At 37.8% G+C, this 14,703-nt stretch overlaps 1 protein-coding gene across 12 annotated transcripts in view; it reads left to right on the forward strand.

Moving 5' to 3' along the window:
* The window catches only part of RGS7 (regulator of G protein signaling 7), a 600,061-nt gene that overhangs the window by 423,801 nt on the left and 161,557 nt on the right, over positions 1-14,703 (forward strand). For all 12 annotated transcript variants that reach the window (XM_063670672.1, XM_063670673.1, XM_063670677.1 and 9 more), the window contains one exon: positions 10,009-10,115. In XM_063670672.1, the coding sequence (XP_063526742.1) occupies positions 10,009-10,115 (107 nt within the window). The remainder of the gene's footprint in view (positions 1-10,008; positions 10,116-14,703) is intronic.

Consider the following 14,703-nt stretch of genomic DNA (forward strand, 5'->3'; position numbering starts at 1 on the left):
AGTCACCCTACTGTGTAATAGAGCACCAAAATTTATTCTTCCTGCCTAAGTGTAATTTTGTACCCATTGACCAGCCTGCCCCAGTCCCCCACCTCCCCTAGAATTTCTTTGAATTCTGGAAATAAAGCTGTCTATGTACTTTATTAAAAGAACCTTATGAAACCATATTTTCTTAGAAGCTAATTGATTTTAATTCTTTTTTAATTTTTGTCTTACTCTGTCACCCAGTGCAGTGGCATGATCATGGCTAACGGCAACCTCAAATTCCTGGGCTCAAGCAATTCTCCCACCTCAGCCTCCCAAGTACCTGGGACGACAGGCGTGCACCACCATGCCCTGCTAATTTTTTGAGAAACTTTTTGTAGAGATGGGGTCTCACTATGATGTCCAGGCTGGTCTCGAACTCCTAGTCTCAAGCAATCCTCTCAGTTTGACCTCCCAAAATGCTGGGATTACAGGTGTGAGCCACCATGCCCAGCCTGATTTTAATTCTTTAAAAACATCTGATGTTTAAATTCTGGCTCATTACACAAAATAGTGAAATTGGGAAGCAGAATGGTGAAGAAAAGAGGGGGGGATTTTTGAGGGGAGTTGTTAATACTTTTAATAACTCATCTGAATTTACTCATTATGGATTCTGAACCTGCCTCATTGTTATTGTTAGGCAGTAGTTATAATTTTAATTGTGATATTTAAAATTACAATCAAATTGTTTATGAAAGACTGTGCTGGTTTTAAAACAGCAAACAGAAAAAATGTTTTAATACATCTTATTTAACAAATTTACCCATATCTAGTTTCCAAACTAATTTTGAGAAAGATGATCTCTATCCAGTAGGTTCATGGAAAGCTTGTGTATTAGATTTTAGGTATTCTAAAACCTAAAATTCTTATTTTCAGATTATTTTAATTACTAAAACTCATACACCAACATATACACACAGAGATTTTAAAAATAAAAATTGATAAATACATGTGCTTATGTAAACTAGGATTTTTAAAATGATACTTTGCTGTAAAGATTATTCAAAAGTTGCAAACATCAGTCCTGATGTCCTACACGCTTTTCTCAATTCAAGCATTTGTTTCTGCAAAATACAGATCAAAGTGCATTCCATCTGATTTTGTTTTGAAATTTCATAAAAACTGTGACTGTTTCAGTGACCAAGGCTGTGGCTTTGAAATTAGACTTATCATTCATTATGGTTCAAATATTAAGGAATAGTGATTTTTAAAAGAGATACCATTAGCAGGTATTATGAGAAGACTATATTGCTTATTCCTTGGGAGTGATAATTGATTTTCAAACAAAATGCATTCAGGATATTTTGGCACGTGGGATGTGTTATTGGCTAATCCCAAGGCATGTGTGCGTTTTTACAACTAGTTTTTGGAAATGTGTAAATAGAACACACGCATAAAACCAGTTCCTATTTGGAATAAGCATTCATTTGCTCTGTGTACACAAAACTCTATACTATAGCAGCCCTTGAGAATCATCAGGATTGAGTTATAAGCAACTGAAATTAAAGTCAGCTTTTATATTTCATTTTGGGCTATTTTTCTCTTTCGTGTTAGAGTATTGGGACATGGGAAATGGCAAGAATGTCTGAGAAATAAAGAAAAATCCATTTCCCTTTGACACAAGGAGGCAAAAATAAGGATGGCGGCTACTCTGCCACAACTCCTAGCTAGTGTTTTGACTGCACATCTTGTCATGGACTCAGAACTAAAAAGTCTTTAGTGATCCCGGCTGCATTTACAGATGCCAGCTCTAAGAAAGGAAGTGACTTGGCTGGACGCGGTGGCACACGCCTGTAATCCCAACACTTTGGGAGGCCGAAGCAGGCAGATCACGAGGTCAAGAGATAGAGACCATCCTACCCAACATGGTGAAACCCTGTCTCTACTAAAATACAAAAATTAGCCAGGTGTGGTGGCGCATGCCTGTAGTCCCATCTACTTGAGAGGCCGAGGCAGGAGAATCGCTTGAACTTGGAAGCCGGAGGTTGCAGTGAGCCGAGATCGCGCCACTGCACTCCAGACTGGTGACAAAGTGAGACTCCATCTCAGAACAAAAGAAAGGAAGTGACTTACTCCTGACATGCAGTTACAGACACTAGGATTAGAATTTAAGCCTCATGACTTGCAGTTGAGCCTTTTTTTCCCATGATTTCCACATGTGCTTGTTTGGCAGTGTGTGCTCCCTCTGGTTTGAAGAACTACATGCTGTAGAAACTCCTCTGCCTATTAAAAAGTTAATTCAGTGCCCTACTTTCTTCCAGCTCATTCAGCCAGATTAACTAATGGAAATTTTGCAGAATGTATACTGAATTTTAGATGGAATGTTGTTTTCCACTGTAATTTATTATTGCCCTGGCTTTTGCAATTGTGATGGTTTCCTCACACTGTACTTAGATGAAGTAAGCATGATTTTTATCTCATCTGAATACTATTCTGTGCATGTAACCCATATATATATATACACATATAATAGAATCTTGTTAAAGGATTGGCTGATGGAACTATCTATCTAAATCTGGGGAATGAACATGCTAATATCATATAGGCTGTATAATGTAGATCTGAAACCAGTTATTCACACCAGTATTACATGGATCATTTTTTTCAAATTTCAGCATGATTTTTCATCTATGCAGAATGCCTAAGGTGTCATAACTGCCATTAGGCAGCTAGACTGGTCTACTCTGTGTATGTAAAAAAGATCGTTGACTTATGATTATCTGTTGCTCTCACTGCCAATTGCTTTATTATTTTAATGTCGATTTTCTTTTTTTAGTCCTAGGCAAATATTATGCTTCCCTAAGAATTCATCTCCCATTCTGATTGCTGTCCCCGTGCTCTCTCTGTCCCTGTTATTCTTCTACTGTCAGGTTCAGGGTGTTCTCACATCAGTCCTCCTCTAAAGCAGGCAGGTCTCTCATTGGCATCTGGTATTCACAGTATGGTTTTGTAAACCTAGTGTGCGGAGCATGCTGCCTTTGGAAATCTGTGGCTATCCCCGTGAAATATAATAAGTTTGTCTCTAATTTCTTTTTGGGATTTTGTTAGTGTTCTTTGCTGTAGGGAAAAACAGGCATATTTCAGCACACAAAAGACTCTGGTTTGATCACCTGGGGTGTTTAAAATACAGTTGAATTGGAAGTGTTTAACATGACTGGGAAGCCCAGAGCAACACTAGCTACTCATGTTTCCCATCGCCCCTTAAACTAGATTAAGTGCTCCTCAATATGACACTTCAGAAGTATCAACTGATAATAACTCTCATCTCAGGAGCATGTCTGTGTGGCAGACTGTGTTTTAAGTGCATTGTGCATGTTATCTCAATGGATCCTTACCACTAATCTTTGGCATTAGTATTTTGTCAACTTCTTACAGATGATTACAGATGAGGACACCAAGGCCCAGAGAATCCAAGTCTCTTGCTCAGGTCACACAGCCTGCAAATGAGGGACCTGGGATGTGAACCTAGGCAGGGGGCTGGCATAGCCTTTGTACTCTGCTCCTTTTTTGGAAATAGCATTTACTTATATTAATTTCCTATTGCATTCCTCAATGTCGATATAAATAATGATTCTGTTTTTATTTCTCCCAAATAGAATCTCTTTTAGCTTATCTATTCTATGTCACCTTATTATTCACTTCTCTATCCCGAATTATGATTGCTGTTGAGAAAGTGGCACTTGATTTTTCTTACATGCAAATGATGTTTTTTTAAAAAAGATGAAAGCCCAGATACTTCTTTTACTAACTCCTACTGTTGAGAAAATAAACTTACTTCAGAAATTTCTAAATATGGTAATAGTCCATTTTTACTTGGTTTTGTCGGAGAATAAAATGTTCCGCGTATGAGATTTTTCTACATGACTAATCTTACCTTTCCAAATGCCAGTTCTAAAAAATAAAGCATAATATTTTGAAGGGTTTCTAAAATGACCACTTCCATGTCTTCTTAAACAGAAAATAACAAGTCTAACATATCTTCTTTTTATGGCTCAGAATTGTCCTGATGAATGCCTGTTATTTTATCATTAAGTAACTTACCTTTGTCTTCATTTTAGCATCTCTGTTTCCTTAATATAATCAGCTGCCATCTTTTTTCTTCTTAGATTTTCTTTTAAAATATTTCTCCCCACACACTAATCATACTTATACTGTGTTGGAAATGAAAAAATTTTAATACATGCACATAAATAAGAGTAAATAACATGATAGTGATAAAAATACAGGATTCAGTGAAGTTTTTATTTTCTTGACTCAGAGGCATTTTATTAATCATTTCAAAATTATGCGCTGTATTTAAAAGAAGAGGAGGCTGCAAGAAGTTGAGCCTCTGGGTAAGAAAAATATTACTGAGTTTTAAAATTACATTGTAAATATAGAGTACTTTACACTCAAGTACTCAAGCCTCTTTTATAAGCACCGTGAGCTAACCGATTGCACCACTGGAGTTCCACAAGCCTCTTTTATGCTGTGGTTTTCGTCCTGTTAACTTTTTGAAGTCGTTGTGGTCAAAAGCAAATTATGCTGTGGAGAATTCTCTTCGCTATCAGAGGATGTTGATAATACCATTCCTTTAGAGTTTGGGGTGAAATCATCCTATGTTGGTATCAAAGCTGTTCTAGGCTGTTCACATCAGAGGTGTTTGGAGATTGATTTTTGTTTCTCAGTTTGCTCATGGCTTGAATATCCAAACAAAAAAATAAACTGGAATTTTTTAGTAGGTTTATTGTTGAACTTTAGCTGTGTGGGTGAAGAGAATAACACACGTACGAGAAGATTAATTAGTGATTATTTTGCCGTGAAGCGTGATGCTGCTGAGCCATCTGGTGTGCCGTTATTGGGAGAGTGATTTTGATAGATTACTCATTAAACTCTTTCAACACTTTGTTCCAAGATTGTCAGCGGTCTTACGGATTCTTACTAGATTAAGATGGTGCTAAGATTTAGGAGCAGTGGAACCACAGGGAAGTGTGGCGCCATGTTTGTCCCTAACAATAAACAAGTCTATCTTGAGAATACTGCCACAAGTCCACTCTTACTGGCATTTATCTTGTTAATATCACTCTTATCTTTTCTCACAACAAAATAGCTACAATAGCCCCACCTCAACAGCTTATAACACACAATAATTAGTCTGGTGTTTTTCTATGCAGTGTTAGGTTTTTAATATTCTTGGTGTGTCATTTACCCATAAATGTCCTTGTTCATTGATTCAGCAAATATTGATTCACTTGCTACTTTTGCTGTGGGTATGCTGAGTGCTAAACTTGTCATCCTAAATGAAGCAAAAAAATTCACCCCAACTTTCTGATTTTTCATCTAGGCATTTATCCTGCTCTGGAGCTATATTTTCTGGAGATCCTGTAATGAACACAAAATGTCTATTATTATTTCAGTACCTCTAGATTACTATTGGACCAAAAATCTTAAAACCATTTGTAAGCATTGTTAGAAGATCAATCCTCTTAACTATTAAGTCAAAAGGTTGGTTTCACCTTGACATATGAAATGTGTGTGACTCACATAGAAATTAAATCTAGTTCTTACCTGTATCACCACCAGTATATTTCTACTAAATTCATGACATGATGCAAAAGTATCAAAACAAATTTTCCTCAATTGTAAAATTATGGAACATAAGTATCACTCGGAAGAGAAGTAAAATGAGAATGCATATGATCAAATCAAATGAAAATATTGTACCTCAAAAAAGGAAGGAGAATTTTACTAATTCACTCATTCTCATTTGCAAGCATTTATTAATGACTAATTATGGTAGTATTACATGAAGAAGAACCTGCCAACATACACTTTGCACTCTATAAGTATATAACTTGTAAATTAGTAGTTAATGAGATGCAGGAGCCAAGAATAGTCTTATGATCATTCACTTCTGTTTTTCTTTTTTGTAGCATCTCTATATTTACTTTCACTCTATTTTTCTAATCCTCATCAACACTTTAACACCCAATTGCTTTTTGTTGTTCCTTGGCTTGGTTTTAGTCACACTCTTTCCTATGCTTAGAACTCAGAAGCTCCTCTTACTGTCTATCTTCCTGGACATCTCAGTTTTCCCTTCTTGTATCTATACTCCACAGATTTCCTTATGTGCCATAACTTAATTTTTCTTCCGGGAAAGTGTGCTAACACTATCTTCCCAGGCCACAGACTGCTGGGACTAAAATAATAAAGATGGCTATACGAAGACAGATGGGCCACCTGCAAAGGATGTTACATGTTGCCCCACCCTATATTCCTTAACAGGTGTAAGGAAGTCAGAGATCATCTGCAACCCCCCTAAGCTCTTCTGTGGATCTGCAGACCAAATGGATACCAGGCAGATTAATAGAGAAAATCATACACATTTTATTAGTTTTACATGTACATGGGGATCTTCACAAGAGAGTGAAGTCTGAAGAAATGGCCAAAGCAAGACACTTCTATACTTTTTAGACAAACAATAGTAAATTTAAGAAAAAAATGACAGAACAAAGAAAATCTGGCTGAAGGCAATGAATTTTCTAGCAGAATCACTAGGGAATATATGGGGGGCATAAAACTAGTGGAAAGTAGGGGTTACTTGATTAAGTTTATTTCTTAATTTAATTTAATTTAATTTAATTTTTTGAGATAGAGTGTTGCTCTGTCACTCAGGCTGGAGTGCAGTGGTGTGATCTCTGCTAACTACAACCTCCACCTCCCGAATTCAAGTGGTTCTCGTGCCTCAGCCTCCCAAGTAGCTGGGATTACAGGTGCCCCCCCACCATGCCCAGCTAATTTTTTTATTTTTTATTTTTTTAGTAGAGACGGGGTTCGCCAGGTTGGCCAGGGTGGTCTTGAACTCCTGGCCTCAAGTGATCCATCCGCCTTGGCCTCCCAAAGTGCTGGGATTACAGGCATGAGCCACTGCACCCAGCCCTTTATTAGGTTCATTGCAGGCCCCAGCTTCTAGTCTCTGGTGATAAGAGCTATTTTCTTGCCCTGGCAGAGGGAAGATACTCCTCCCAGAGGAATCTTTATGGCTTGCTGCATATAGGAAGAAATAGGCCAGCTAGCCCTTTCTGAAATTACAATTTCTCCAGTGTTTTCAACTTGAAACAATCTGGGGTATTTTGGGATGGCATGTTCTTCACTCGTCCACAGGGGTACTTAGGGACTCAGAATTTAACCAGGACTATAAGCACCTGCTCATTTGTTATGGGCCAACTATCTTTATAGATCCTCTTACCATTTTAATTTTACAGACAGTCAAAAAAAAAAGAGAATAAGATGATGTTGATGAACATGGCTGCTTAGGACTGTCAGGTTCCCTTACTTAGCCTAGCTTTTTAAAACTTTTGTTACATATTTATAGGGTGCAGAGTAATATTTCAATACATGAAATGTGCAATGATCAAATCAGAATAATTAACATATCTATCACTTCAAACATTTTTTTTTTTGTGTTGGAAATATTCACTCAACCTAGTAGAAGGCAAATGTATGGTAGTAGATTCTCTGAAGGTGGTTTGTAGAAAAGTAAAAATTATTTTGTGTGTAAATAATGAAGCACAGTAGCTACCATATACAGAGTATCTACTAGGCTGGAAGTGTGATTCCAATTTCATTACTAGTGTGCTTTCTCACATCAATCCTGCCAGGTACGTTTATGACCTTTATTAATAGATGGGGGAGGCACAGAGAATGAAAGTAACAGAAGACAGTGGGTGTCTCCAAAGTTCCTGTTCTTTCCACAATGACACCCTGGCACTAAAGTTTTAACTAGGATAGGTAGGCATGTTGCTATGAGCAATGCATGCTTTGAGAAGGTCTTGACTTTGAACTGAAAAGATGTTGAAATGATGGAAATACACACACACACACACACACGCACAAAATTGATGAAAAAAAAATGCTCATCTGTACAGAAAACAACATTCTATACAGAGAGACTTGACTGGGAGTTTGGAGATGATGGCTGGAGCACTTAGTAACAGTCTTCCAAAGCCAGGGCAAAGAATGAAGAATAATTGGCAGTTGTTCTTTATTATCAGCAAGAACAATGCAGGGAGAGATCAGAGGTAGAAGTTATCAATCGAAATGTTTGCAAAATGCTAGATAACAATTTCAAGGGGCATCATAGTACCCCATAACAGATAAATATTTAACAACAAATTGTTTATTTATGTAGGTGTGAGGGGTAAAAGGATGGGATTCTTATGCTTTGCTGTACCATAGCTAGCTGCTTAGTTACTCAGTTCTTACTGAGGTGTAAAAGCTGCCCATAGTTGATGGCTGGAGATATAGATAGATCCATGTTGTCCTGGAACTGCTGTAAGAATCCTAGCTTCTTGACTAAGAAACAGAAATAAATTTATAAATGAATTATACATAAAGATACATAAACAGATAAATAAATCTAACTTTTTTGGTATTTTCTACATACAGTAGGCCCTCTCTATTTATGACTTCGACATCTGTGGATTCAACCACCCGTGATCAAAAATCCACAGATGTGGGAGGGCAAACTGGGGAACTTGAGCATCCTTGATGTTTGGTATCTGTGCGGGTCCTCAAACCAATCCCCTGAGGATACCAAGGGACAACTGTACGTAGATTTTTTTGTTGGGGTAGAAAACTATTTTGCATAATTTCATATTTTCTAGCCTTTAAGTTAGAAAACTTTATGTCATCTCTGCACAAATGCAGTGATAACTATTGACCAAATTTTATTAACCCTTTTGTTGGAAGAAATTGTTGGCAGCTATAGACAGTATGAGTATTACAGCCTTAGTTTCAGACTATATGTTTCCATTGTCCAATAAATCTCTTCCTACTCCATATTTAGAACACTGTATAGAATAGTAAAAGCTAGAACAATCTTTACAATCACCAGTCTGTAGATTCAATAGTGCAGCATACATGGTCCTTGATGCCTTAACATTCCCTCATAGCATCACAAAATAATGGTCCATATCATTAGAAACATTACTGATGGTACTAGATAGCTATGATATGGAGAATGAGGTGATGCAAGTGAAAACTTTTAAAAGTTTAAAGTGCTATATAAATGCTAAATGCAACTGCCTGTGAGAGAACATTAACACATGGGCCAACACATGTCTATAAAATGAGGGAGACATACTCTACAGATTCAGAAGAGCCTTCCCATTTTAACGTTTCTTAACTTTATCTTCTCATGGACTGGTTGTCATGGGATGAGGCTGGTCATGGCAATTGCTACCAGGAACTAGAACCATCTTAGTATCTTGTGAGAAAGAGCTGAACAAAGAAGAAAAAGCACAAAGCCAGGTTTTCAGAATGCCAAGAATGTAATCTAAAGTGTTAGAAACAAGAGCTCAGAGTCGTGAGGAAAACGAGCACTCAAACAAAGGATTTCTCAGCCAGGCAAATTTACTTCTGCAGAAGGGTGCCACTCGCACTTCTGGCCACTGCAAGAGCACACTGAACAAAGGAGGGAAGGGGTTTTTATCCCTAATGCTATTAGTCCCTGCTTCTGTGTCCTGTCCCCATTGGCTGGAGTCGTACCACACAATCTAAACTGACCCGATTGGCTACTGTTTAAAATTGAATATGGCTAACTAGGTGGGAAGGGAGAGGCTGTCCGTTTCAGTACAAGGCATGTTTGGGCACGTCAGGGCACGGCAAAGGCAGGAAGCGTAGTTTTGGCGGGAAGACCTGTTTCAATGGGAGGGGCAGTTTACAGAATGGGTAGCCAGGAGTAAAGGAGGACTGTTTCCAAATAAGGAAGAGATGTGAGTTACAGACTGGAACTGGTAGGAGAAGTTGTTTACAGAGCAGGTAGCTTAGGAGAAGCGACAAGGAAGTTGATCTCGAGAACAAAGAACAAGGAAGTCAGAAATTAAATCTTTGAAGAGGAACTTACTGTATCTGACAAAAGGAACCACACAAAAACGTTACATTCCTATAAATGAATACATTTAAAAGGCTTTTTTATGTTCTTTGTTTGTTTTCATAAAACAGTGGAGGCGCTCCATTTGGGAACGTTAATGGCTGCCCATGGCTACTTCTTTCCAATCTCAGATCATGTCCTCACACTCAAGGATGATGGCACCTTTTACCGGTTTCAAGTAAGTTTATTAGAAATGTTCTTTCACAGTAAACTAGAAGCCCACATTTCATTTGTTAGTTAGATTTCTTTTGAACAGAACTTTTAAAAACTATGACTTATTTTACTTTGACTTAGGCTAGTTAGAAACTGATTAACGTTAAACTAGACATAAAAAGCAATAAACACAGAGAAAGATAAAGTATGCTTAGTCAAGATGATGTGTGAAAGCTAAATTGTGTGATGATTGAAGTTCTATTTTATATGAAAAGCTTAAGGGAAATTCAGAAAGTGACTTAATGGCATTCGGGAGGACCGGAGAGTCTTCCTCTGTCTGACCCTTGCCTGTGATCCAGACCATCGTCAGCCCAAGTAAATTTTAACAGGAATGCTTGAAGCTCCAGATAGGATTCAGCTAATTAATAAACTCTCAGCATCCGAGGCTCTTCTACAAATCTGTGAAGACAGACATGATGATATATTGTGTGTGTGCACTCAACTGCAACAGGACACCTCAGATAACTTGCAAACTGATAAGAGTCATTCTAGGTCATTTGCAAATGACACAGATGCTATTATTCTTTCTGGCAATGGTTGTGGACTCTAATTTCAGTCATTGTAAGTATATTTGACACTTGAGTTCACATTGATTTACCTAAAGTATATTCTACATTTCAATAGACATTATGGCTCATTAATAACTGACTAGCAGATTCTAGCCTGTAAAATTAAGGCACATAAAATGCCAATGTCAAACTCTAACCCATTTCCAAGAGGTTCTCCCCATAGTCCAACTTTCAGACTTCGGAGCCTTCTTCTCACTTGTTCTAAGTATTATTAAATGCTCTATGTCTATATAAATGACTGAATAGTAATCAGAGTGCCTAAAATTTGTTTGGGAAAACTGAGAACAAAGAGGAAATATGCTTTAAAAATCACTTTAATCATTTGCTTTAAAAAATCATTTTAAAGATTATTGTCCTCATAGAACAGTCTCCCTGCCCCTTCCTTGGACTCATTTCTTCCAAGGCAAATAATCGTAGGACAGTTTTGGACTTAAGAGCTAGGAGGAAATAAAGCTGTATCCTGAAACTGTGATACTGACCTAAGTATTCAAGCGCTTAGCTAAATTACTTAACTTACAAAAGCTTTACATTAATGGAGCTTTATTCTTTATACAGCAAAACTTACACTAACGGCAGCTTAAAATAGCATATTATTAAAGTAATTTCTGGTCCCAAGGTTAAATTTTTAATAACTAGGAATTATTGGTGATCAGCAAATAAATTGTTTTTATGTGACTAATGCTTCCTGATTTTTTTAAAGAAATCTCTCTTCCCAGAAAAAAAGTAGAAGACAGACAAGGTTTACATGTCTTAGTCATGCTCATGGGTCTAAACTGGCACATGAGGCCGGGCACAGTGGCTCATGCCTGTAATCCCAGCACTTTGGGAGGCCAGGGCGGGCTATCACTTGAGGTTAGGAGTTTGAGAGCAGCCTGGCCAACATGGTGAAACCCCATCTGTACTAAAAAAAAAAAATTAGCTGGGCATGGTGTCATGTGCCTGTAATCCCAGCTACTCAGTAGGCTGAGACAGGAGAATCGCTTGAACCCGGGAGGTGGAGGTTGCAGTGAGCCGAGACTGTGCCACTGCACTCCAGCCTGGGTGACAGAGCGAGACTCTGTCTCAAAAAAAAAAAAAAAAAAAAAAAAAAGCCATGTGAAGGAAGGGATCACCATACACACAGGAGAAAAGGAGAGAATTTTTAAAAGAGCTTTAGAACAAAGCAAGGGAATGGGTACAAATGACATATGAATTATGTAACCACTAGGGATAGACAGAGAGTTGTCAAGTTCAGTGTGCTGAGATAGATAGGCAGATATAAAATAAACATTATCTATACATATACACATTAAAATTACATTAGTGCTAAATAGTAAATGTTACATATTTTAATGATACATCCATATTTGAAATAGTATCTAAATATAACACATTTATAAATCTAATAATATTAGAATTCTGAAATCAAGATTTTAAAAAACACCAGAAAACTCAGAGGTAACTGAATTTCTACTATAATGTCTACCAAGTCATTAACCAGTCCATATTTGAAGAGTTCTAATAATAGAAAACAAATTATTATTCAGGGTCTTTACTTCTATTTTTACGTTGGTTCCAAGCAGTGAAAGTTCTCTATTACACCGAAGTGAAATTCAACTCCTTGGAAGGATATTTTAAAATCATAAATTAAAGTAGAAAAGTTGGGATGCCGTGTTTACAAATCCTCCAGTGAATAATTGGGAATCTAACCATCATTAAGAATCTAGGCTGGGCACAGTGGCTCACCCCTGTGATCCCAGCACTTTGAGAGGCAGAGGCAGGTGGATAATGAGGTCAAGAGATTGAAACCATCCTGACCAACATGGTGAAACCTCATCTCTACTAAAAATACAAAAATTAGCTGGGTGTGATGGTGCGTGCCTGTAGTCCCAGCCACTTGGGAGGCTGAGGCAGGAGAATTGCTTGAACCCAGGAGGTGGAGGTTGCAGTGAGCCAAGATGGCGCCACTGCACTCCAGCCCAGGTGACAGAGCAAGACTCCATCTCAAAATAATAATAATAAAATAATCTAAAGAGTCTTCAAAGCATTAATTTGAGACAAACAGAAATCGTTATTTCATTGGCATGACAGTTTATATATTTGTCTCAAATTTGTAGTACATGTCTTAATCATGTGATTTTTAAAATTTACCATTAAGTCACAATTGTCTAATCATCCTCTCTTAGCTAATTGAAAATGAGATCTGATGTGATTCTGTAGCTCTCTTTCGTGACTTTCAATACATTAGTATATGCTCCAACAGTTATTGAACAACAGTTGAACAGTTTTGGATGAGTTTCATCCTAGCTAAGGAAGCCAATATTGAAAAATCAAGAAACTTATGCATTAAAATGTCCTAAAGTATGGTAGAACTATAAAAGTATGTATTTAAATTCCAAAAAACTATAAGAGTTTGTTATTCTCTTATATTATTGTTTACTACAAATCAAAACATTACTTCTTAGAAAAAAATTTTCCAATATTAGTGAAGAACATTGGTTTAGTGACATTTCCACATAATATCACAATAAAAAATTATGCTTTAATTTTACAGTCATTAAATTCTCATTAAAGTAAATGATGAAGAATGAATAAAAATATAAGAATGCAGTTGAGAATATTTTTTCTGCTTTTGTGGAAAAAAAAGTATATGTCTGGTCTGAGTAGAATAGGTATTTTAAGGTTAGATAAATAGATATGCCTGCACACACACCTATACATACACATACATACTCCCCAAAATATAGAAACTACCCAAAGGGAACTGCGCACTCCATAAGAAGCATCTCAAAAAGTAACACCGGCTGGGCGCGGTGGCTCACACCTGCAATCCCAGCACTTTGGGAGGCCAAGGGGGGCAGATCACGAGGTCAGGAGATGGAGATCATCCTGGCTAACACGATGAAATCCCGTCTCTGCTAAAAATACAAAAAATTAGCCAGGTGTGGTGGCGGGCGCCTGTAGTCCCTGCTACTTGGGAGACTGAGGCAGGAGAATAGCATGAACCCGGGAGGTGGAGCTTGCAGTGAGCCTAGATGGTGCCACTGCACTCCAGCCTGGGTGACAGAGCGAGACTCCGTCTCAAAAAAAAAAAAAAAAAAAAAGAAAGATACCAAAGTAGAAAGATATCTCTTATAGAAAGATATCTCTTATGAAACCTAAGAAATAGATAGCACATCAGAAAATCATTTTTAGGCCGGGCACAGTGGCTCACACCTGTAATCCTAGCACTTTGGGAGGCCGAGGCGGGCAGATCACAAGGTCAGGAGATTGAGACCATCCTGGCTAACACGGTGAAACCCCGTCTCTACTAAAAATACAAAAACTTAGCTGGGTGCAGTGGCGGGCGCCTGTAGTCCCAGCTACTTGGGAGGCTGAGGCAGGAGAATGGTGTGAACCCGGGAGGCGGAGCTTGCAGTGAGCTGAGACCGTACCACTGCACTCCAGCCTGGGCAACAGAGTGAGACTCTGTCTCAAAAAAAAAAAAAAAAAAAAGTGACAGCCTACATGAAAGCAAAGTTTTAACTACTTTGTCCCCCTAGGGCTATCCTAGAATCCTGATTCAATTTTATTTTTAAGAAATCGAATTCTCAAAGCCTCATCTCCCATGGAGTCAAGTGAGATTGGGGTGATGAGGGTGACCCATATAAAGTCTTACTATCCTCTTTTGTGTAGCAGTTCAGTCTTTTTATCTTTCTTCAGAATTCCTACGATGATTTTGTTCTCATGTTCACAAAACTACTATTAGTAACCTTCTTTATTTTACTACTATAATTCCCAAGAAAGAACAGAGGGTAAGTCGAAATCCCTGGGTGATGGTGGTCGAGGGGGCCTCTGAGACAGTTTGGAAAGACTTTTCTGTAGAGATTCAAACAGTTCTCCCTATCTACCCATTTTCCCTTCTTTAGAGTCTCCCTTCTAGAGGGGAAAATGATCAGAGAATCAGAGATGACTCCAAATATGCTCATTGCACATGGTAGTTAGTATAATTAGCTAACAGATAGA

Source organism: Pongo pygmaeus, chromosome 1 (assembly GCF_028885625.2).
Source record: "Pongo pygmaeus isolate AG05252 chromosome 1, NHGRI_mPonPyg2-v2.0_pri, whole genome shotgun sequence".
NCBI lineage: Eukaryota > Metazoa > Chordata > Mammalia > Primates > Hominidae > Pongo > Pongo pygmaeus.